This window comes from Notamacropus eugenii, chromosome 3 (assembly GCF_028372415.1).
Source record: "Notamacropus eugenii isolate mMacEug1 chromosome 3, mMacEug1.pri_v2, whole genome shotgun sequence".
Classification (NCBI taxonomy): Eukaryota; Metazoa; Chordata; class Mammalia; order Diprotodontia; family Macropodidae; genus Notamacropus; species Notamacropus eugenii.
The window spans coordinates 407,245,916-407,271,108 of record NC_092874.1 but is presented as its reverse complement, the minus strand read 5'-3'; the positions used below and the strand labels follow the sequence as shown (position 1 = coordinate 407,271,108).

The 25,193-nt window shown below is 36.6% G+C and overlaps 1 protein-coding gene across 2 annotated transcripts in view; it reads right to left on the bottom strand.

Moving 5' to 3' along the window:
• Positions 1 to 25,193, bottom strand: part of ADCY1 (adenylate cyclase 1) — a 362,236-nt gene that overhangs the window by 213,468 nt on the left and 123,575 nt on the right. For both annotated transcript variants that reach the window (XM_072598102.1, XM_072598103.1), the window contains exon 3: positions 5,727 to 5,845. In XM_072598102.1, the coding sequence (XP_072454203.1) occupies positions 5,727 to 5,845 (119 nt within the window). The remainder of the gene's footprint in view (positions 1 to 5,726; positions 5,846 to 25,193) is intronic.

The following is a 25,193-nucleotide window of genomic DNA, read 5'->3' as shown; positions in this document are numbered from 1 at the left end:
AGAACAATTTGGAACTAAGTACAAGTTAATATAAAACTAGGCACATATTTAAATGCAGCAATATTACTACCAACAAGATAAAAGATGTGTGTGTGGTTGTGTGTGTATACAAAAACATAGCAGCTCTTTTTTGAAACTGAGGAGATGCTCAGCAATTGGGGAATACCTGAAAACGTTGTTGTGGGATGTCATTGTGATGGATCATTATTTTGCTATAAAAAATAATGAGAAATATGGTTTCAGAAAAACCTGCAAAGTAAAGTGAGGAGAATCAGGATATCATTTTACATAGTAACAGCAATATCAACTATGAAAGACTTAGTCATTCTGTTCAATATATTGATCCAAGACAATTCACAAGGACTCCTGATGAAAATGTTTGTCTCCAGATAGAGAATTAATGAATTCTGTGTTCAAATTAAAGTAAATTTTTTTACTTTATTTTTCTTGCTTTTTTGTGACATGGCTAATATGGAAATATACTTTCCATGATTTCACATGTATAATGGGTATTATTATTGTCTTTTCAGTGGGCAGAGGAAGGGCTGGAAAGAGAATTTGGAATTCAAAAATTTTTTTAAATGTTAAAAATAGATTTTAAAAATTATAAAAAACTAATACATCATTACAGAGAAACTGATGAAAGGAAAAAGAACACAGGAATTCCAAATTATCCCAGTGCGCAGATCATTGTAGGATCTTAATAAATGCTTATTGGCTAACTTATTGACTTTCCCAAAACTTACTTTCATTTCTCCCACACACATCACACTTTCATAATTTTACGTAAGTGACCTTCTCTATCTGGAATGTATTCCTTCCTCATCTTATTGTATTCCCATCCCCCATCTTGTCACATGTCAACTTTCCTTCAAAACACAATTCAAGTGTACCATTTTCCAGCCAAGACTTTTCCTCCTCTGCTTCCCTCATTAGTACTCTCTTCCCATTTTAATTCATTTATATTCTTTTGTATGTACTTTCTATTTATGTATTCATGCACATGTTGGACTCTTCATATAGAATGTGAGTACCTCAAATTTCCTTCCTATGTATTCTGAATGTACTTTTCTTTTTAAATGTTGCTTTCCCCACATTAGTGTAAATCTGTTGGAATAGGGACTGTTTTGTTTTTGTCCTTATATTTCCAGTGCTGAACATAGTATCTGATGTACAGTAAGTAATAAATGTGTGCTCCATTTCATTGAGTAATGAGAAATTCGTTTGAACTACCCAAAGCAACCCAGAAAAGACTTTCTAACCTCTAAAAAGGCAACAATAAACAAGTAAAACAGAGTCTTCATGATGATCTGGACAAGGTCAATTATGATTATTAAATGTTTGGGTTGATTTTTGCTAGCATATGTGTTTAGGTCACATTATTATAGATTACAGATGCAGTATAATGGATTGTCTCTGCACTTTATAATACAGGAGGGCCCTCATTATTGTCAATATATACAGTGCATTTGTGGACATTTTATATGATCATGGCAAAGTTTTACTATTTCTAAATGTTTATGGAAGTTTATAGCTATTATATATTTTCTTTTATGATACAGCTATGATTCTTTTGAAGATGAGTCCTTGAACAACTCCTACTTAAATTATTTTTCATTTGGGAAAATAGGATTTCCTTTACCACAATCCACTTTACAACACAGTTCCCAGAAAAAAACAGCATGATAAACAGGGCCTGCTTATATTCCAAATGAGTTACCCATCAGGCTTTGGAATGGATCTATAAACCTATGTCAGATTTTTCAACATCATGGCTTCTACAAAGAGAAGTTACTGCATGCAACAAAATATATCTTTCATATACCATCTTTATTATTTTTCCTTGTTTTCTTCCTGATACCTACTCTCATCTTCCATCTTCCTACATTCTACCCTTCTTGAAAATCCAATTCATGATCTATATAGTCCATGAAACTTTCTGGGGCACACATACTATCCTCTTCATTTCCTAACTTTGTAGGGTAAAACAAATCTTCTTGCATATACCACAAAATTAGCACTTTATCATATAATATTCCCTGCTCTAATAATAGAATATAGGTTTGGAATGGACTTTGCAGATCATTTTGTCCAGTTCTCTGTTTATATATGAGGAAACTGAGGCCCTTCATTTTTCATGTGTGGACGCTTTAGTCCCCATATAGATTTTGTTTCCACAAAAAAGGAATTCAACAGGGATATGGAAATGGGCTTGAAGAATAACTAGGATTTGGATCAGTGAGATGGAGAGTAAGAAAGGAAAGGATATTCCGAGGCAGAGAAACATGAGTAAATATTTTGAAAAACATGTGGTAGCCTTTAAACTGGATGAATAAGGAACAGAAAGTCACTGGAAGTTTTGATCCAGTGAATGGAAGGATATGACAGAATTTCAGAACAGGAGACATTATAGATCATCTATTCAAATTCCTCATTTTCAGATGGGGAAAACTGAGGTCAAGAGCATACAAATGACTTCTCTAAGATCATGTTGCTTGGCTAGCAGAAAAGCTGAGGTATTTTCTTCCACTATACAAGGTTAATGAAAGTGATGCTTAAAGAAAGACAGTCTCACAGGATAGTGGGGTTATAGTGGAGGCAGAGAGACCAACTTGGACACTACCTTTTCAACGAAGAAAAGGAGAGGTACATTTTCCCATCTTGTAAGAGTTTAAATTTTTAAAATGCCATGATTTTATGCCTCCATGATCAGAAGAATGATATTACCATTGAAAGATAGAAGATAGTATGTAAAGTAGAAAGAAAGTTGAACTTGGAGGAAGGAGACCAGGCTTTGCCACTTAACTGGCTATCTGTGTGACTTTGGACAAGTGCTTTCCTCTCTTAAGATTTCAGATTCATAAAAAGTGTTGTTCTCCACAACCCCTTTTAGCTCTGATGTTCAGTGACTCTAGGTTGGGAAGAAGGTACTGTTGAGAGGGGAGAAAAAAGATAAATACAACTTTCTTCTCTTTTTGGTCTCATAACTAAAAGCTTATTTATCTTTCTAATAACTAGGGCCATTTTTCTTCCTCCTGTGCCCCACATTGTTTTATCATTGTTCCCTCTGGCCTTTAAGCTTTCCCTTTCTTCACACCCTGTCCTAGAATCAGACAGAGCTTGTCCCACAAGTGAGATGAGATATATTTTGATGCCAACGGATCCATCAGATAAGGGGCTATTTAATGAACATTTATTGAATGCCCCTCTGTACAGAGCACTGTAGTAGGTATCACATGGGGATACAAAGCAAGAGAGAGTCTTTGGCTTTGAAGCAGGTATAATCTTAGACGCAGCTTTCAGGAACATTGCTCTAGATTTTATCAGTCCTACCACATTTCCCCAGAATCTAACTTAGTCCCCCAGGGAAAGTCAGCCACAGTCAGAAACTGCATTGTCTGTCAGAAGAGTTCTTTGCTGAAACAGTGTCTTACTAGATAGTTAAAGGATCTCAGAATTTGACAGTGAAATGGACTTTAGATACCAGCTAATCCAACCATTCAAGTTTATAAAAGAGAAAATAGGTAAGATGTTTCTATGGTGTATTTACAAAACTATGGGGGCAAGAAATTGGAGGTATCTCACTGGAGGGGTTACCCACACTCAAGAAATTATACCTAGCCTCTAGGACTTTTTGTGACATTTGGTTTTAGTCAAGGGGCCACACCTGAAGACCTAAAGGTGTTCCCCACCCCTGCTCTAGGGCTATCTAATTTCTAAATATTAAATTTGTCAGTCTGCTGTTTCTCAAAAATCACTCCATTCTCTCCCACTCCCATGCCTCAGCTCACACTGGGAACACTGTTCTTTCCCCTCTTCACCTGTTGAAATGTCTTAATCACTCTGCAAGGAACACCTCAGATACCACCTCCTACATGGAGCCTTCCCACATTCCAACAAGTGGAAACTTTCTCCTCCTCCTTATGTCTCCTTTTCTCTCTATTCCTCCCAGGTACTTATCCCTTTCTAAAATACATTCTAATATACATTGGTCACTTGTGCTCCTCAATTATTTTCCTGATTACTATAAGCTCTTTGAAGCAGGAATCACCTCTCTGCCCTCTTTACATTTAGAGTCAGTATACATTTTAAAGATGTAGTTGAATCTCCTCATTTTACGTATAAGAAAACTAAGGCCCAAAGTGAATAAATGATATCCAAGTTTTTACACCTAGAAGTTAAACTCATCTTCTGTTTCCAAATGGAATTATCTTTTCCATTATACTGTGTGTCTGTACCTTGCACATAATAGTTTTTAATAAATGTTCGTTCAGTTGAATTATCCAATAGAGGCAGTTTGCTTGAGAGTCAGAGGCCCTGGGTTCAGATTCCACCTCTGATACTTACTACCTGTGTAAACTTGGCCAAGTCTCTTCATCTTCCTAGGTCTCAGCTCATTCGAAAAATGGGGGAGTGGGACTAGATGGCCTCTAAGTTCCCTTTAAATTCTAAATCTATGACTCTATCAGTTAAATACATATTACCTGCTTGGAGTTGGGTACACAAAGTCAAAAATAAAATGGTCCTGACGTCTGGGAGCTTATATTCAATTGGATAGGAACAACATGCTTGCAGATAAATAAAATTAACTAGCAATGATATGGTACTTTAACATTTGCATTGAATATATGTTATTTCATTTGATCCTAGCAATTCTTGGACAGAGGTGCTGTTGTTATGCTTATTTTGCAGATGAGACAACTGAGTCTGAGAGAGGTTAAGTGACATGCCCTGGGTCACAAAGCTGATGAATATCTGAGGCAGAATTTGAATTCAGATCTACCTGTCTACAAGTCCAGTACTCTAAAAAGACAGAAGGCTAACAGCTGAGAGAGGCTTATCAAGGAAGTCTTTATGAAGTAGATGGCACCTGACCTTAGCCTTGAAGGAACATAAGGATTCTAAGAGATGGAGTAAAGAGAACATACTACTTCTGGTGAATGGTTTAGTAGCTTGTAGACCAGTTTAACTGGTCCATATTTATTTTGTATATTGGATAATGAAGATTAGCACTCTTATCAACAATCCAAAGGCTGCAAATCCCTCAAAGGTTGATTTACTCTGCATTCTGTAATCACTATCATCACTGCCTACTTCTTTTTAAATGTTATCCATCCTCTCTAGCTTCTACCAACATCTTCTTCCAATGCCTCATCATGGCACAAATGGGCCCTCAAGTTTTCAAAGGTGCTGCCTGTCAGATACAATATGTCACAAAAATCACAAACTCAAACCCAAATCCCCTCCATAACACCCAGACTTTTTTTGGATATCTTCAAGGAAGAGGAACTCATTACCTTCTGAAGGGCCTTTTCTCTCTTTTGGATAGCTTTAATTGTTAGATTGATTAAATCAGAAAAGCTTCAAGTAAAGCCCTTGTAACAGACCATATGACTCTTATTCAAGGACTAGTCTAAGTATTGAAAAAGGCTCATTACCACAAAGTTGGTTCATGAGATGATAAATGTGTTGGCCATGGCAATTCATGAAATGTGGAGTATTGCTGATTCACAGTCAGGAAAGGGCCTAACCACATGGATCTTTCAAAATTTTCTCCACATGATATCACAGACTCTCTTCTCATCTGATGAACACAGAACTTTTAAACTCCTAAACCAATGCAACATTCCACTTCTCAACATTCATATTTCAGTCCCAGTTACTTTTCAGTGCATATTCACATAAGCGTATTAAATCTTATCTTTTTTTTGCAGGGTTGATCCTACCTGACATTGTCATGCCTTTGAATGTAAATCTTGTGAAAAATTCTTTCAGGTGGCTTCAGAAAATCTTCCTTCATTTCCATGGCAACATTTCTGGGCAAAAGACTCATCAGGAGCCTTTCCTATGGGCCAAAATGAAAATAACAGTAATTATTATCATTATTATATTATTATTAATAAAGACACAAATTAGTTTGCATTTTTTTTTTGTTTTTCCTCTATGCATTTTGAACTATTACAACACTGTTGTAATACATTCTTGAAGTACCACTATGTATACAAGGTGTTGTGCTATACTCTGAAAGAGATACACATACAGATAAGACAGTCCTTATCCTCAGTGCACTTAATATCTAGTAGAAAAGACATTAAAAATATGGTATTCTCACAAGCTAATGTGAGTGAGTTCTGTTGTATTTAACCTTCACTTCCCTAATTCTTTATAAAGGGGAAAGAGAATCTCTATTAAGATTTTGCACTGGCACCTAGCACAGTGCTTTGTCTATAGTAACTATTCAATAAATTCATACCTGACTATGGATGATATCACTTCTTTAAAATTAAAAATAAAATGAATACCACACTAGACCATCTGTTCATTACCAAACAGTTATACACAATGATGATCTAGACAACATGGTATGACTTCAAGATGGATGGGACCTTAGAGTCATTTAGTTCAACATTCTTAATCTTTCTTCACTAAAAGCACTTCATCCTCTCGGACCCTTGTATCATTGCTCATGTCTAAAATGCTCTTTCCCCTATCATGATTGGTTGAAACTCTTCCTGTTCAACATATAGCAATTTAGAGGTTACTTACTACAAAGCCTTTTTGATTTTGCCAATAGGAGACAATCTCTGTTTGAATCTCTCATATCCTTTTGTATGCATGGCTTTAATGTACACATCACATTTTAATATGCATTCATTACTTGTATCCCTGACATGCCCTAACCTCTTACAAGGCCAGAATCATGATTTCATCTTTGTATCTAGGATCATGTATGATCTAGAGCCAGAAGAGATTTGGGGGATTTAATTCAACCTCTGCATTTTATTGATGGGGAAAAGGGCAGAGAGGTCACTTATAAACTTTTCTAATGAATCCACGTATAAATGGTACAAAGAAGACATAAGTCCAGGTCCCATGGGATTGCAATTTAGATCTCTTTCAAATATATACTGCTATCTTATGATTTCTGGCAATTTTTTCAATACTTGGAAAGCCTCCCCCCACAAAAGAAGCTTGTATTAATTTAACATTCAAACATACATTCTTTAAGCACCACTATGTGTACAAGGTGTTGTGTATCCCTGAAAGAGATACACAAACAGATAAGATAGTCCCTATGCACTAAATATCTAGTAGAAAAGACATTAAAAATATGGCATAAAATACAATGTGATTACACAGTAAATACATTATTATTTGGCCTACTAACCAATATAGATATACAGGATTTTAAAACAAAATTTCATCTTTGAAATTTATTTCCAGTGAATTTCCTTATGCTCATAAAGACATAGCTTTACCACATTTCAGTCAAGAAAATATTATTAAATAGTTTGCATGGGGTCTTAAACTTCAAAAGGCAACAGCCACCAAACTTGTCCTCCTTATGTTTATCCATTAACCCATGAGGGTTCAAGGACTATGCTAATTACCCATTATCCCATTTCCCCAAGTCATCTCAAAGTCATATTTAAATTATCTTTTATCTTTTTGTGCATAGGATTAATAGAATGCTCAACTTGAAGAATGTTAGAGGTCTGTCAATGCTGTCAAGACACTTGACAAAGTCAAACACTACATTTTCTGAATTTAGGCTGCCACTAAGCATAGGCTGTAGCCCTTAAATAAGATGCTTTTGAAAGGATGTGTATTCATAGGTATGTGTATGTGTCTGTATGTGTGTGTATCTCAATAATTTTAAAGCACTCTTAAATCTTGTATAAGACAGACTTGGGAAGAAACACATAACCCATACTGAGGCCACTATTCTTATGCATAAGATGCAAAATATAGCCTAAATAATAGAAAAATTACATATATTAGTGGATAGCTTAATAATAATGTTAATAATAATAACTAAGATTCACATAGTATCCATTATATGTGCCAGGTACTGTGCTAAATATTTTACAAATGTCACTGCATTTGAATCTCCTAACAACCTTGGAAGGTAGGTACTATTATTTTTTTCCATTTCACAATTGAGAAACAGAGGCAAACAGTAGTTAGGTGATTTGCCCAAAGTCATACAGCTACTAAGCACATAAGGTCGGATTTGAACTTGGGTCTTCTTAATGCCAGACCTAGAACTCTATCCATTGCACTACTTAACTGACTACTCTAATCATAAAATTCTTAGAATTGGCTTAATATCAAATTGAAAGGAGAAGTCACCCAATGCTATGCTACTTGTTGTAGCAGCAAGCACCTCGGCATACACAGGAGGGTCTGTTGTATTTCTAAAAAGAAAGCAACTTTTGATGGGTCAGCAATCTGCTTTAATTACATTCACCAACACAGAAAATACAAGATCAACAAACAGAGTTTCTAATTGTCTGACCATGAGTAATACATACATCACAGATCAACAGACAGATCCAACTGTTTGACCATTACATGCTTATAGAGTTACCAGAAAAAGAAGCACCAACATCTAAGTTTTCAAAGCAGGGAGTGGGGATGAGAAGGAACAGCTACCCAGTGTCTCACCTGTCACAGAAACCTTCTTCCAAGCTCCCAAAGCAAAACGTCACCTCAGAGTGTATATATATATATATATATATATATATATATATGTATACTTTTCAGAGTCAGAGGGCACAACCCCCATGACCCAGTGCCTCATTAATTAACAAAAGGTGTGGGCATTCCTACAAAATAAGCCTTCCCTAACAAGCTTCCCTTAATGGGCTTCAGGTGAGGTCTATTAATGAGTGGGGAAGATCTTTAACTATAATTAATATTATACCTGTCCTCATCCAATTCAACATTTTTTATTTCAAAATTTGGATGGCAAAAGTAACCATGGTAATATTGTGCTTTAAGAAAGGATGAGCAGGAAGACTTCAGAGAGGCCTAGAAAGGTTTATGTGATCTGATGCTGAGCGAATGGAGCAGAACCAGGAGAACTTTGTATACAGCAACAACCACAGTGTGCGAGGAATTTTTCTGGTAGATTTAGAACTTCATTGCAATGCAAGGACTAAAAAATTCCCAATGGTCTCTTAAGGCAAAGTGCCTTCCACATCCAGAGAAAGAACTACGGAATTTTATTGCAGAATGTAGCAGATCATTTTCTTTTGTATTACGTTTTGGCTTGTTCTATTATTTCTCCTGTTAATTTTAATTCTTCTACACAACATGACAGGTGAAAATGTATTTAATAGGAATGTATGTGTAGAACCTATATAAAATTGTATGCTGTCACAAGGAAGGAGGGGGGAGAGAGGGAAGAGGGGGGAAGGAGGAGGGAGGGGAAAAAATATAAGGTATATGGAAATGATAGTAGAACATTGAAAACAAATAAAATAGTAATAATAATAATACATAAATAAAAAAAGAAACCATGGTAATAAAATCTACAGATGACACAAAATTTAGACGAATAACTAATGCAATGGATGAGAAAGTTGTTTCCAAATTGTACTGAAAAGTTAAAAAATTGGACCAAAATCATTAACACAACTTTTAACAGACATAAGTATAAAATCATTCTCAAAGTCCACCTTGTCAAAGTGTAGAATTGATCCTGGGAATATTAAAGACTATGAGCATGTAATACAATCTATGAAAGGTCTACCAAACTAGAAAGATTAGGATTACAGCCCCAAGGAAAGGCTGTTTGTTTGTCCTTGAACCAGTTTACCTAAACAAAGAAAATATACTCAGTAGGCTCGTCAGTAGCTGCCTAACTCTTTGGTGAAAGCTATCAAAGTCGGACTCTGAAACAGATGATTACATCAGGTTTCTCCCATCTTGTAGATGCACAATTTACTTTTTACTAAGAAATTAGAATTTTCTGCTTATACATAATTAATTCAATGGATTCATGATCTTAATCCCTTCACTAGAAGGGATCAAAACCTATACATTCCTTCACTCCCTATGTGGTCTTTGCCCATATAGCCCCATATGTTGGCTTGGGTTGTATGAGAGAAACAATAGTCAGAAGACAATATGCAAGAATCTCCTTGTCCTCTGCTTTGGTCATACCATACCTGAATGGAACAAGAAAGAGTAATTGTGATTACCACATTTTAGGATGGCCATTGACAAGTTGTAGTACAAGTGACCAGAATGGTGAGAGGACCAGGGACTTTACCATAATATGTTCCAGTGAAGGTAGTTGGGATGGTTAGCCTATGGAAGAGATAACTTAAGAGGGATGTAAAAACTGCCTTCAAATATCTGAAAGTCTGGCAGGTGGAAGATGGATAAGACTTGTTCTACTTGGTCCCTAAAGATAAGACTAAGCAAATGGAAGAAGTCTACATAGAGAGAGATTTATGCTAGAGCTAAAAGGGAAAACAAAAATTCTTAGAAAGCCATAAGAAGGTATAATTGTCTATCACAGGAAGTAGTGAGCTTTTCCTCATTCAAAATATTTAAATAAAGGATGATCATTTTTAGGGGATTTTGAAAAATTTAACTTTTAGATAAAGGTTAAACTTGATCTCTCAGGTCTTTTCTAACACTGAGATTCTGGACATTGTACTGATCTAGAATAGGGGTTCTTAATCTGGGACAAATGAACACTCTTTTAAACAATTTGTAACAATTTAAATATATTTGGTTTTCTTTGCAGTTATTTGTATTTTATTTGATTGATTTGAAAATGTTTTGATACGGGTCCATAGGTTTCACTGGACTGTCTAAGGGGTTCAAAACACAAAAGAATGTTAAGAACTTCCTGATCTAGTATACTGGCAAGGGCTAGGAAGGAGAAGAACACTTAATAGAGATGTTCAAGTCATAGATGGTAAAGGTAAAATGGTGAATAGGAACCAGTATGCAAATGAAGACAAAAGCAAAGATGGCAGCATGAACTTCAAAGGAAGAGAGAGTGCCACATGGCAACAGCAGATCATGTGTCTAAAAGTAGCATCAAGGCACAAGGATTATGACGACTCTTCTTCTTGACCCTGGAAATATTTTTAGATTTCTGATGCTATTTTCCCCCTCTGTGAAGGTTGAAAAACTCCCATAATTAAACAGTTCTTCTACATCTATAACCCTGGAACTGCCCAGCTGAAGACAATTAAGTAAGAAGATTCTAGCTGACAGCATTTCCAGTTATTACAGGTGCCCTCTGTGAGATATGCAGTGATAGGTTCAATTTTATGGGAGGATTGCTTCACTGAATCAAATGGAAGATTCTTTAAGTTGAAAGAAATTGTAAAGCTGAGGTGACCAATCGGTCAGTATTCAACCAACTTGGTTGGTATTCTATCACTGAAGCTGGTCACTTCTTATTGAAGCATTTGTTGTCCACTTGTTTTTCTTCTTTATTTTGGTAACCTTACTTAGAGGTCAATCAATAAAAGAAGCATATCTTTCACACACAAGAAAAAATTCACTTCCCAGTCAGACCCAAAGCCCCCAAAAAAGGGGAAAAAATACAGGAACTGATGCTTTTAACAAGAGCATAGCTGCAAAAGGTTGCATTGAATTGTCTGGTTTCTCAGACAAGTGCTTTAGATTGAATCCCAGAATTTCAAACCATCCTTTGTGTCATCAGGCAATAGGTAGATAAAACCATGAAAGTGTCTCCTAATTGAAATGTATCAAAAAAGAAATGCAAATAGTAGATGAAAATCACACCTGAATGACTGATGTTAAATAAATACTAAAGTCCTTTCAAAGCCAAATGTGAAAAATCTCTTTGTTCAGGATTATCACAGTGAGAAACACAAATTATATTCTTCCGTTACATGTATTATTTTTTCCTTATTAAAAAAAAGCCATTTTAACATTTCTTTTCAACATTACCTCACTTGAAAGGAATACAAATCAAACATTTCCTACTAAACCATTTCTTCCTTAATTCCTTCAGCCCAGCCCACCCATCTTCTCCTCAATTAAGATAGAACAAAGTTCATCAGTCCCAAATCTGGGTTAAACAATATCTTTAAGAACAATTTGGGAAGTGTAGATGGGGTTTCTAGTCTCTTCAAAGAAATTGTATTACAACTGTGTACAAAATAGGTTTGTAGGAAGCTGAAGAATGCCTTCAACAAATTAAATGAATTACACTATTAGTACATCCAATGTTGGCATATTGGAAAATTAATTTTATATAGACTAAGCCTTAAGTGATCATATAAGATGGAGTCTGAAAGGACCAATACAATATCCCAAGGCTGATGATACACACACACATACACACGCACATATACATATACATACATATATATACATATACATACATATACAACAATTGGATGGATAGATGGATAAGCCAGACAAATAGATAAAAAGATAAATAGATAGATGCATGTATACATATACATACATGATATAAATATATATGATTCTGAGCATTCCAAAGACTCTGCAAAAGTACATGTGTCAAAAAGACTATTTTACGGAGAACTCACACAGGACAAGTGTTCACATGGTGGTCAGAAGAAGCAGTACAAGGACACTCTCAAGGTCTCTCTCAAGAACTTTGGAATTGATTATGTGACATGGGAGACACTAACACAGGACCACTCAGCAAGGCATGCCCGCATCAGAGAAGGTGCTGTCCTCTATGAGCAAAGTAGAATTGAAGCATCTCAAAAGAAATGTGAGATGTACAAATTTAGAGAATCCACCCCAAATGTTCACCTGGGCTATTTGTGCCCAAACTGGGGTAGAAAGTTCCAAGTTCATAAAGGTCTGATCAGCCAGAGTTGGACACTGTAACTTGACTCTAGCATAGTGTAGTAGCAAGCACCCTAGCACACCCAGGATGGCCTGCTAGCACAGGTTCTTTGATCTGCTTTATAAAGGAAAGACAGCTTCAAAGGGATTAACAATCTTTCTGTAATTAAACATATATGTCATTCATTAGTTCAGAGGAAAGGTCAACACCTTGAACGTGGAGAAAATACAAGCAGAGAGATCAACAGACAGGATTCCAACAGTCTGACAAAGTTATACAACCACCTACATAAACCACCGGATGGGGGAACACAAATAACATCTGAGTAGTGAGGAGGGGGGATTCTTAGCAAATGCTTACTCAGAGTCCCATTCAGGGAATCAAAAGGTCCTTCTCATACGTGAAACCCCCAAAGCAAAATACCAACCTCCCTGTATGTATAGTTTTCAACTAATAGGCTCAGAACCAGAAGGCATCACAACCCATGTGACTCAGCACAACTGTAAAGTACCAGGGTTCAAAGGAGATTGAGCCTTCAGATGTTTTCAATGAGCCTGGGAAACTGAACTCCAAAAAGAAAACAAAAAAAAAATCCCACTTTGCTTGCTCTTACATATAGCGATGTCATTTTAGTCCTCTTCAAGAATGATGGACAGCAACCAGGTCCAAGTATGTCCAATTATACATGTGTATGTTGTGTAAGGAGATTGGGAAAGAGAGACAGAGAAATTGATTGTGTGTGTGTATGTGTGTATGAGAGAGAGAGAGAGAGAGAGAGAGAGAGAGAGAGAGAGAGAGTTTGTTTAAAAAAAGCTAGACCTGTAGTTAAATGAGTATAGAGAGCTCTGGGTAAGAAAGATCATCACCAATGTGGCACCCCCTGGAATTTATAGATTTAGCTAATTGCCTGAGAAATTAAATTGCCTAGGGTTATTATGCAAGTGTTTGATAGAGGCAGGACCTGAATCCCAGGCCAAATCTCTATTAGGCAATACTATTACATGCGTGTGTATATGTAAATGGATTCCATTAAGTCCAAGTTACAGGTGAATGCTAAAGTCAATTTTAGGGAGACCCCTTCCCTGACTTTCAGATCTCCCATACGAATTTTTTTTTCCCTCATCTAGTAGGAAAAAAAATCCCCAAAGCAAACAGCATTCAAGCATGTTTGCAATCTTACAAAAATCTCCAATGAGGCTCTATCTGCTTTGGGATGATTTAAAATTAAAAACCTAGGAAGCTAAAATAAAAGCAGCCAGTCATTCCCCAACTCCATCTTAAAATCTTCCCTCCTCTCTATTTCAATGTACCATAACATTCACCATACAAATAACCACAAAAAATGTCTTAATTGATCTCTCTGCTTCCAGCTATCCCTCCATTAATCTATTCTCCACACCACTGCTAAAATAATCTTCTAAGAATGCAAATCTAACCATGTCACTCTCCTGCTCAAATATTTTTCAGAGTTCCCTACTGATCTCAGGACAAAATGTAAATTTCTCAGTCTCTCTAATGGTCCAACTCTCTTTTATAGCCATTTCAAACACTGTCATCTGTCCTCATCTTTCACATTCCCTCTTTTCTGCATTCCCTAATCCAAAGACCCTGCTACATATTTTGCAGAAAAAAAAATGACACCAATCTGAGAGTTCATCCCTCCCCCCTCCTCCAGCTCTTGCCTCATAAAGATATTATCTTCCACTGTGTCTTTCTTAACATCACTCTCAGATGAAGTGGTGCTTTTCCTTTACGAGGTAAACCCCTCTAGAAGCACTCTTCATTCCATCTCTTCCAAATTTCTCCAGAAAATTGCCCTCACTATTATCTCCATTCTGTAGCTTATCTTTAATCTCAATCTATAGGTTGCTTCCATGCTGCCTACAAACTTACCCTGTCTTCTTCATCATTAGCGAGCAAACCAACAAAATGTACTCCATCTTGCCATCCATACCAGTTATTAACTTGGGTGATTCTGCTCTTTCATGGCTAAAGTCTTTAAGAAAACCATCTAACTGGTGCCTTCACTTTCCCTCTTCTCATTCTCTTCTGAACTCTCTGCGATCTGGCTTCCAAAGTCTAACTAAAACTGAAAGTTTTAGAAAAATTTAGAAAAACTAAAATTAAAAAACTTTTAACTAGAAGCTCTCCAAAGCTACTAATGATGTCATAGTTATTGATTCTAATGGCCTTTTCTTAATCCTCATCTTTTCTGATCTCTCTGTACCATATGACTATTGTACCATATGATTACTGTCTTCTTCTGGATTCTTTCTCCTCTCTAGACTTCATCACACTAGACTCTCCTGGTTCTTCTTCTATCTGTCTGACTGTTCCTTCTGTTTCTTTTGCCTTTTTCCACACCTCACCCACTAACTCTGAGTGTTCCTGAAGATACTGTTCTAGGTTCCCTCCTTTTTTGTTGTTCAGTCATTTCAATCATGTCCAACTCCTCATGACCCCATTTGGGGTTTTCTTGGCAAAGATACCAGAGTATTTTGCCATTTTCTTCTCCAGCTCATTTTACAGATGAGGAAACTGAGGCAAATAGGGTGAAGTGACTTGCCAGTGGTCATAGAGCTTGTAAGTATCTGAGGCCAGATTTGAACTCAGGAAGATAAATCTTCCTGACTCCAGACTCTGTGCTCTATCCACTGTGCTGCCTTCTCTTTTTGTTTGCTCTGTTTCACAAAGTTCAACTATCACCTCTCTGCAGATTATTCTCAGATCCATATATACAACCCTGCATTCTCTACTGAGCTACAGTCATGCATCAACTGCTTCTTAGACATCTCTAACTGGATGTCCCATATAAACATTTTAAACTCAACAAGACAGAATTCAACATCTCTCTCCCAAACCATCCTTTCTTCTGGGCTGCACTGTCACATATAACATCCTCCCAGTCAGCTAGTCCTTTCACCCTTGATTCCTCATTCTCACTCACCTCTCATATCAAACTAGTTGCCAGATCTCAGCACGGCATCTCTTACATGTGTTCCTTTCTCTCCACTCAAACAGCTGCAAGCCTCTCATATGAACTACTAATATAAAACCATCTAACTGCTCTCCCTGCCTCAAGATTTTCATTACTGCAATTCTTCCTCATGTTCTAATACAAATTCAAAGGCAGTTTACAAATATCTCATTTTATCCTCACAAAAACCCTGGAAAAGTGCTATTATCATCACCATTTTATAGTTGAAGAAACTCAGATAAACAGAGGTTAAGTGACTTGTGCAGGGTCATATAGCTAGTAAGTGTCTGGATATGGACACTGGAAAGTAAAAGATATGTATGAAAATGACAAGTGGTCCAGTTTAATTGAAGGAGAGATTATAGGAAAAGAGAAGTAAGAAATAAAACTGCAAAGAGTGTTGCCAGAATGCAGACAATTTTAAATGCCAGTAAAAAGATCATATGATTTTGAGCTAGAAGGGATCTTAAGATCATTGGGTCTCATAACACTTTGAACTTTATTCAGAGTGTAATAGGGAGTCGTTGAAAAATTCTGATTGGAACAAGAAAATAATCAGAACTGTGCATGAGTGAGATTAGTATGCCATCACAGCAAAGGACAGATTTCGATGAAGGGGAGCGCAGAGGTAGGAGGCAATAGCCCAGATGGATAGAAATAAAGGCTTGTACATCTTGTCATGTAGAAACAAATAACAGACAGTGACTGACTGATTGTTTTCAGTCATTTTTACTTAGAAACTCATCTAAACTAGTCAGAGGTTGTTTAGATTCACATGGCCCTATTTAAAAATCTGTGTCAAATACTGCAATTGGTATAATAATGTCAAATGGAAGGAAAGGATCACTTAACACTGTTCTTTTCCACATTACAAAATGCATAAAATTTTCTTTTATTCTCTCTGGGAAGTTGATTCTCTGTAAATGGAAATTGATGGAAAATGTAAGGATGGTAAATTAGAATATCAAGCAGAACTATTTCACTACCTTCAGAAAAATACTGTTTTGAGGAAATGAACTTATCAATGTGGGATTATATCATATAGATTTCCAGAGTTAGATAACACTTTCATATATCTTATGGTTCCTATCATTTAATGAATTGAGGTAATAGTGTATTTGCACACACGAAATGAGTTAACACTTGTAAAGCCTTTTGCAAAATGAAGAGCTGTATATAAATATTATTATTAGATTATAAAATAAATAAAGTCATATATTATAGGTATATAAAATGTGTAAACAGGTAAAAAATAGCATGAAATAGTGAAATGTGTATTAGGCTCAGATGGAGACTCAATCAATCAACAAACATCTATGAATTGCTTATACTTTTGTCACTATTGACCACCCTCTCTTCATATATACTCTCTCCTCTCTCTGTTCTGTCATGTTACTACTCTCTCCTGGCCCTTTTCCTGTCTGAAAAAAAACTACTATTCAGTCTTCCTTGCTAGCTCATTATTTAGTTCAAGCCTCCCAATGGTGGGTGTTTCCAAAGATTCTGTCCCTTTTCTTCTTCCTCCATGCTTTCTCCTTGTGACCTCATCAGCTCCTATGGGCTTAATCTCTCTTCCAATGACTCCTACTTCTATGGCCTCATCCCCAGTCTTATCCACGACCTTTAATTCCATATCATCAGTTGCCTATAGGAAAATTAAAATTTCATGTTCTACAGAAATCTCAAACTCATAATGTCTAAAGCATAATTTTAAAAAATCTCACTCTTTCTCTGAAATTCTACCTATTTCTCTCAAAGACAATGACATCTTTCCAGCTTCCCATGTTCATAATTTTGGTATTTTTCCCAACTCTTCACTCTCTTTCACCATATCTACCCAACGTTGCTCCCATGTGACATCTTCTCTCAACTCGGTTACCACTTTAGGCCAAGTCATCTCCTCCTATCTATATTATTGTAATAATTTCCTTTTGGTTTGCCTGATTCAACTCTCTCCTCACTTCAGTTCATACTCTACACAATTGCCAAACATAACAATGTTGGCATGAAATTGTTAGTCATAGGTATTTCCCTTGACATGAAATTGTTAAAAGGTAGGTACTTCCTTTGTGTTCACATTGCAATAAACTAAGGAAATGAGAAATGACATATGTTGCCAGTTGCAATTACTCTGTTAACTTGTTTTGTTCAATTGTTTTAGGGAAAATGTACTCATGGGAAAAATAAAGGTCAGCTAGTACCTTCACTGGTCACAATACCTTACCTGTGAAGAAACTGGCCAGCATTAGTTAAGACATTATTAGGGATATGACAGACTTAAAAAAGAAATAGGACAAACATGTCATGAGGTTCAGAGACAACAGATTATGGCCATAGTCATGTATTTGTATGCCAGAAATATCATACTAAAAGAATGAGTAGAAAACCTTCAATTAATTAAGAATGCCTTCTATGTACAGTTTTGAAGAAAACATAATCAACATTTACAACTCAAATTAATTCAACGAATGATTATTAAGTGTGTGCAATGTTTAAGGCTCTGTGCTAGGCATTAGGGTTTAAAATAAGACACAGAAAGCTTGAATTCTGCATTGGCAGATGGAGTACCCTCACTGTATCCAAAAGAGGTGATTTCTCAAAGTCACACATAACTCTATCATACTCTAAGGAAGAATTATAGAAGCATGGCAGACAAGAAGGGATGATTCACATTTTGCAGATCTAATCTTCTAACTTAACTACTAATTTTCATTTTTTTATCAACCTACAATTCTGTTCATTGTCTATCTTTTTAATTTCATTACTATCCAAATTATGGTTATAATGTAAGATCTTTTCCCTACCTTGTGTTCAAATGTGCTCTGGTGGTAACAAAGTACAAACATGAGTTTATACTTACGCAAAATTGCACCAAAGCTACAATGATGCATTTTCCAACATTCTGATTTTTCTTGAGAATACAAGGGTAAAAGCAGTGAAAAATATGTATTGCTTGTATTATGAATGTTAACTTGGTTATTTCCTACCTCTTTCATTCTATGGCAAAAACAGATCAAGTTCAAACTTGAGATCCAAAAAGAATTTCTCTTCTCCCTTGACTTCAGATGTAACCTTTATGTTTTATAGAGGTTTTGAATGAGTTACCTCTGAGGTTGGGCTATTTATGGATTACTTTCTAAAAGAAACAGAATGCTCCTGCCAGTTCACTTAGTAAGGTATGGAAGGGAGAAAATATTAAAACTTACCAAAAAAAAGCCAAAATATATTCTGGGAAAAAGGCAGCATTAAAAAAAAAAAACAAAAACTGGCCACTTAGGACTTGCACAGGTTGTGTAGGGCTTTTTGTAGTTCTAGCCCACTAGGAATTCGTCTTTCCTCTGTGGAATATTCTGACCAGCCCCTTCTCCCATTTAACTTCCTATGTTAACATTCAGAAATGTGTTATTTGCATTTCAGGATTCAGCAACAAATCCAGTGTCTACATATCAGTGCCTACAATGTTCCGAGTGCACTGTGGCAAATGCTGGGAAAGATATAAACAGTCTCTGACCTTGAGAGTTTATGATCAAGTATGACACATACATAAGAATAATTTTAATTAAAAATACATAGAAGGGGAATTACAAGTAAGCGGGGAGCAAAGAACAGATTTGTGATTTCATTACTTCATTAGTTTAGAGAACACTTGGTAACTTAGATTTGCCTAGGGCATTAAGATGTTAAGTTACTTGTACATCATGGACAGAATCTGAACCCAGGTATTCCTGACTCCAAGGTTAGCCTTCTGTTCACTATGCCATGCTGCCTCTCAGTAAAACCCTTAGAGAAGTGAAAAGCCAACAGAGTGTGAAATGGGAGTGAGCAGTGTTGTCATTAATAAAAATAGAAATCAGGAAATCCTACATGGTGGGAGTGGCAATTTAATTTGACTTTAAAGGTAAAGGGAGACCATTCAAGGCACAGAGGAGAGCATGAACAATGCCATGCCACTGGGAAAGGAAAGTTTAGGGTATGTTTGGGTGACAGAGAGTGTTCCAGTTTGCCTGGTATGTAGAGTAAATGGAGAGGAGTAATATGAAATAAGGCTGAAAAGAGAAAGTGACAAAAGACTGGAAAGGGCTTGGGATCCCTAGTTAAAGAGTGTGAACTTTACAGAAAAACTGTGAACACAGTAGTGAAATGATGTACGCATAAGAAAAATTAATTTCAAAATGGTAAGAAGAATAGATTATAGCAGGGACAGAGTGAAGGCAAAAAGACTTTTTATGAGGCCATTGGAAGAGATCAAAGAAGTACTGATAAGGGAACACTATTAGGGTACTAGGAATAAGGCTAGTAATAATAGCTAACATTTAAGTGGTAGTTTAAGATTTCCAAGTAATATGTGTGTGTATTGTATACACATGCACACACATACACACACACATAGAAGTACATTTGATCCTGACAACAACTCTCTGTGGAATAGGGACTGTTATTATCATAATTTTATAGATAAGGAAACTGAGTCTCTAAAAGGCAAGTCACTTATCTAAGATTGTAAAGTCACTCAATATCTATGTCAGGATTTAAATCCAGGTGTTTCTAACTTCAAATCCAAAGCTCTAACCACTATTCAATGTTGCCTCTGAGAAGAGGACTTCGATTGAATGAGAAAGATTTATTGAGGTGGAATCTACAGGACCTGGTAACTGATCTGCTGTGAGATGTAATGGAGAAGAGAAAGAGTCATGAGGTGCACTTCAAGCTTGTGAAAATGAGGAGATCCCGTTCTCCTCTTCTTCCTGCTCTCATCACCAACGATTACATATACTTGCTTAGGCCATAGTCTTTTTTTGAACTTTTTCCTTCAGAGAAATTGATTCTCTGAAATTAGTTTTTGCTTAGCCAGTTTTCCTTCTCATAGAGTCCCTGGTTCCTTGTCACCTGTTCATAAATGAGTTTGTAAATTAGGTATGTGGAAGTCTGAAGTCATGATGCCAACTCGGTGAGAAACAATGCATCAAATAGGTAAAGGGATTTTTGTACACTCTCAGGGTGAGGTACAGTGTCAATGCGCATCTCCTTGGTGGATCAGACAATCCACTAGGTAACAGATAAGAATGCCCAAATAGGAAACCCCTCTACAAGATTCCCCAAAACCAAGGCCATCCAAGTTGTTCTTGAAGATGGGGATCCCACTACCTCTCAAGGCAGCCCATTCCACTTTTGGACAGCTCAGCTCTCTCTTATATTTCATCACTGACCTCCCTACTTTCTCCCTCCTAAAAATATCTGTCCTATTTCAGCAGAGTTATAAAATATTCTTTCTACCATAATCACCCTACTTATTGCTGTGCAGTGTTGGCATCTATTGTTCAACCACCTAATTTTCTTCTTGGCAGTACAGTGGATAAAGAATTAGATCAAGATTCAGTTCTGTCACTGACTGTGACCTTGTATGAGGGATCCAACCCACTCACTGTAGGTTGGCTTTCCTATGTCATGTGGGGAGAACACCTGCCCCTAGCTAATTCTAAGAGTTTTGTGTTGTTTGCTAAGATAAAATAAGCAAAAATGCCTACCTTTTCAACTTACTACATTTTAACTGCTACACTCACAGTTTTGTGAATAAGCTGCATGCCCCCCCACCCCCACCCCCCATCACAATACAATAAAGCTCTTTTAATTCAGGAACTCTTGTTTGTTTAATTTGGGTCCCTGGTTCCTAAATAGTTCTTTGTGCTTAATAGGTACTTAATAAACACTAGATGAATTTAATTTAATTTAATTTGGGGACAAATGTGCCTTAGATTAGTGAAATAGTGTACTTTGAAGTTGGCAGAAACTTCAGAAGTATATTACAACCCCACATTTTCCAGATCCCAGACTTAGAACTGTAATGGACATCTGCCATCTCCTAATAGGTCCTAGTCTCTGCATTTGACAGATGAAAAAACTTTGGCACATAGGTCACCTGCCCTGAGGTCACCTGCCCAAGGTCACAAGGTTGTAGGTTGCAGAGCTGCAACTTAAATCGAAATTTTCTGCCATGAAATTCAATGTTTGTTCCACTGTATGAGATAACAGAATAAAAAAGTTCATAATTTGCCCACGGTCATGCAGCTAATTAGTAGCAGAGTTGGCATTGTTATCTCAGATATCCTAACTCCTAAATCAGTATTTTTTTCTTCTACTACATAATACCAATCTTATACTAGAGTTCTTTTTGGTTTTATGCCAATGTGTGTATTATACATCTGCACGTTCAAAGAAAGACAGAAAGAAGTAGGTGAGAAATTTTCAAATATTCTAGTTGAGAGTCTGTGAACATGGTATTCGATGAATTAGAATGAACTGGAAAATGACTGGTGTAAATTTGTATTTACTACCAATAACTAAGTAGATCTGAGTTTGGAGCAAGAGAAATGGGGGTCCTACACAGGCTGGCACAAGCCATGGCTCAAAGCCATTGCCTCCAGGGCTCTCTGCAGGATCAGGAATAAATTGGCAAGCAAACATGAGGAACAGGCCATTCTCCCTAACAGTTTTCCATGAATCTCTAGAAGGTCAGGAGACCACAAGACAGTAAAGATAATCATGGAAACCAGAAGACACAGGAACTAAATGGAATACTCTAAATGCCTGCAGAGATTATAATTTGCTTGTGTTTCAGCAGGACAAAGTCACTGTTTATGTATGCTATCCACACAACCTGGATTCAACCAAAGCCCTCATGTCATGAGATGGGAAATGGGGTGTCTGAGACAGAAACTGTAGTTTATGTAGAAGGAAAACATTCTGAATGAAGGAGTGCTATGAGAACTATGTGATGGGTTATTAAGTGGCATGATGATAGACTAATAACGGAGCTAGATTTGGTGGTGTGGTTGGTATACTGGGTTATGAGCAGCACTGATATGAATTATAATATGTAAGGCATTGAAAAATCTTCCAAAAGCCCGAAGATAAAAGATGGACAAAGTACTGCACTGTTCTCCAGTAAACATTACAGGAACCAGAGGAGAGCATCCAATGCTTTGGGTATATCTCTTATGGATATGGGAAAACATGAACAAAAACATACAGAACAAGAAGGTTTAGCTTGCCTGTTTTGTACTCAAGTAGGGCATATACCATCCTTGAGGAGATCATAGATCTACTGAGGAACTGAGTCTATTAGCACTATTATCAGCATCATGGTCAGTTGGTATTTTGGATAGTTCAGTAATCTACCACCATTAGCTTCTCCAGTAGCAGGTATTATGTCTGGCCACCCTCAGTTTTAAAAATGTAGTCATTTTAAATTTTGACATTAGTAGAATAGTTCATATAGATTTATACTGTTAATCTTTATACACACTCTAAAAACTGTGTTATTATTAGTATCCTGTATCCTTCCCCCACCATTTTTTTCCCACTATTCTGCCACCATTACTTAAGAAACATAAGTTATACAACTAGCATATTATAGTCATCCGACACTATGGTCAAAAGAATTGAAATTGAAAATGAATCACCAAAAATATAAAGGTACCTGACAGATATAAACAGGCTGCAATATATTACCATTAAGGAATTGGGTATAAGAAGTCATGGAAAGACTATTATTAGTTAAACATATAATTGGAAATAAAGAAAGAACTATTACCTAGAGGATGAGAATTACTGAAAGAGAGATCATGTGTTCCACTAGAATCTGCAAAATGCCAAGAGAATATGAAGAAGGTGCCTGGTATATTAGGTGGAACTCCTACTGAATAGGGCAAATAGGTAAGAGGAATCCCACCAGATGAGCAGTCATGGGCAATTTGTGATCTGTATCATAGGAAAGAATATTTACACCAAAGAAATCACACGGGAATTCTGAACCATAGTTCATAAGGGAATGATAGATTTGTAGAATTTTGAGAGATTGGCATAATAGTATGAACACTGGATTTAAGGACAACCGATACTATATGTATTATCTCAAGTGAGTAAATTCAAATTCCTGGGCTTGTTTGGTTTTTTCTTTTCTGTCTTTAATGATTAAGTTGGATTACATTGTCTCTAAGGTCATTTTTACCTCTAAGGCTTAAGACTTTATACAGCTGAATATATTTGTCCAAACTTTGGATGAAGAACAAGGGGGGAAAAAAAAAGAAAACAATTGCTATCCTTAGCTTGCTTCCCAAAAATTCTGTGCCTTTGCTTTGACAATATTCTGCTCCTATCCATCAAATACCGATAAAATAAAGAACCTGCAATGATCAATATTCAGGTCTTCCAATACTGTTTCAAAAAGAATTGAGTGTTGTTGAAGTTTGATCATGTTATGATAAAAGGATGTCCATTGGCTTAAAATTGCCAGTGTTTAGTTTTAGCTGGAAATTGAATATTGTTATCTACCTTGTCCCATAGATGGAAGTATCCTTATGATAGAAGATTGACATCAGATTTAGGCTAGAGATATAGCTCTTTAATAAACTTTATGCAAGGTTTCACGATATTGTATATACTTTAGGAGAATTAGAACATTTCTATGGAAAAGTAAACCAACTTTTAATGCTCAAAGACGTAGGGTTTTATTGTAGGCATATATTACTTAATAAAAAGAAAGGCTTTGTGGCCTAACCCAACATACACAGGAGCATGTGGGGGAAAGAAATAAGAATATATCTGAGACAGAGTCACCCAAGAGACAAGGGTATAGTTGAATCTTGGAGGAGCAGGCTACTTCAATGGCTTAGCTAGCAGAGAAGTCCTGGCCCTAGGTAAAATGATCTTGAGGATACAGTTATGGGAGAAGAGATTTGTAACTTGTGAGACACTGCTTCCAGACCCAGTCCTCAGGTTAGAATCAACACTAGTAGTTCCTCACACCTTTACATGGATACTCTTTGTTCATGCCAACCAACAAAGCTGCTACATGATAGAGAAGAGGGCCAAATGTTTTATACTCAGGAGAAGGCCCTCACTCAGGTGTTACCTGATTGGTTTTTCACTTCTGATGTAACAAACAAGTAGATGTCAATTCACAAAGCTGGAAGATTCTAGAAAGTGGGGCAAGGGGGTGGGGCACAGAAGGAAAGGGAATTGTACTAGGCAGAGAAGGAAGGCAATCTACAACAGAGATTGCCTGTTCACAAGTGAACCTAATGGTAACCACCTCTAGGGTGAGGGTGGGGGAAGGCAAAAAAAAAAAAAAAGAGAAAAAAGTTATTTGATAATTTTATTATATATTTAAAAGGAATAGCGAGCTATACATAATAGATTTGCAGTTTTCATGTACAATCATTTTTTTTCCATTTTACTGTGTTATGGAAATACTTTATTTCTTAATTTCAGAATAAAATAAATTAAATATTAATAAATATAGAAAAAGTCTTTAACATAGAATTAAAATAAAAAGTAAAGCAAGGTCCAGAAAATCAGAGATTTTTTCTTGACTACCAGATGCAGGGGCCATCACAGATCACTGCCCGTCCCCTAAGTGTAATGTGCAGAGGTCTGGGACAGTCACAGAATAACAAGACACCCCGGGAACATGAATGCTGCACACCCTCTGAACACCATTCCCAGAACACAAGGTGATCAGCAGGCACTGACACAGATATGAGGATTGCTTCCCAGAAACCGCCCAATGCCACAATCGCACTGCTCATCCATGCCTGAGAGTTCAACCTGGCT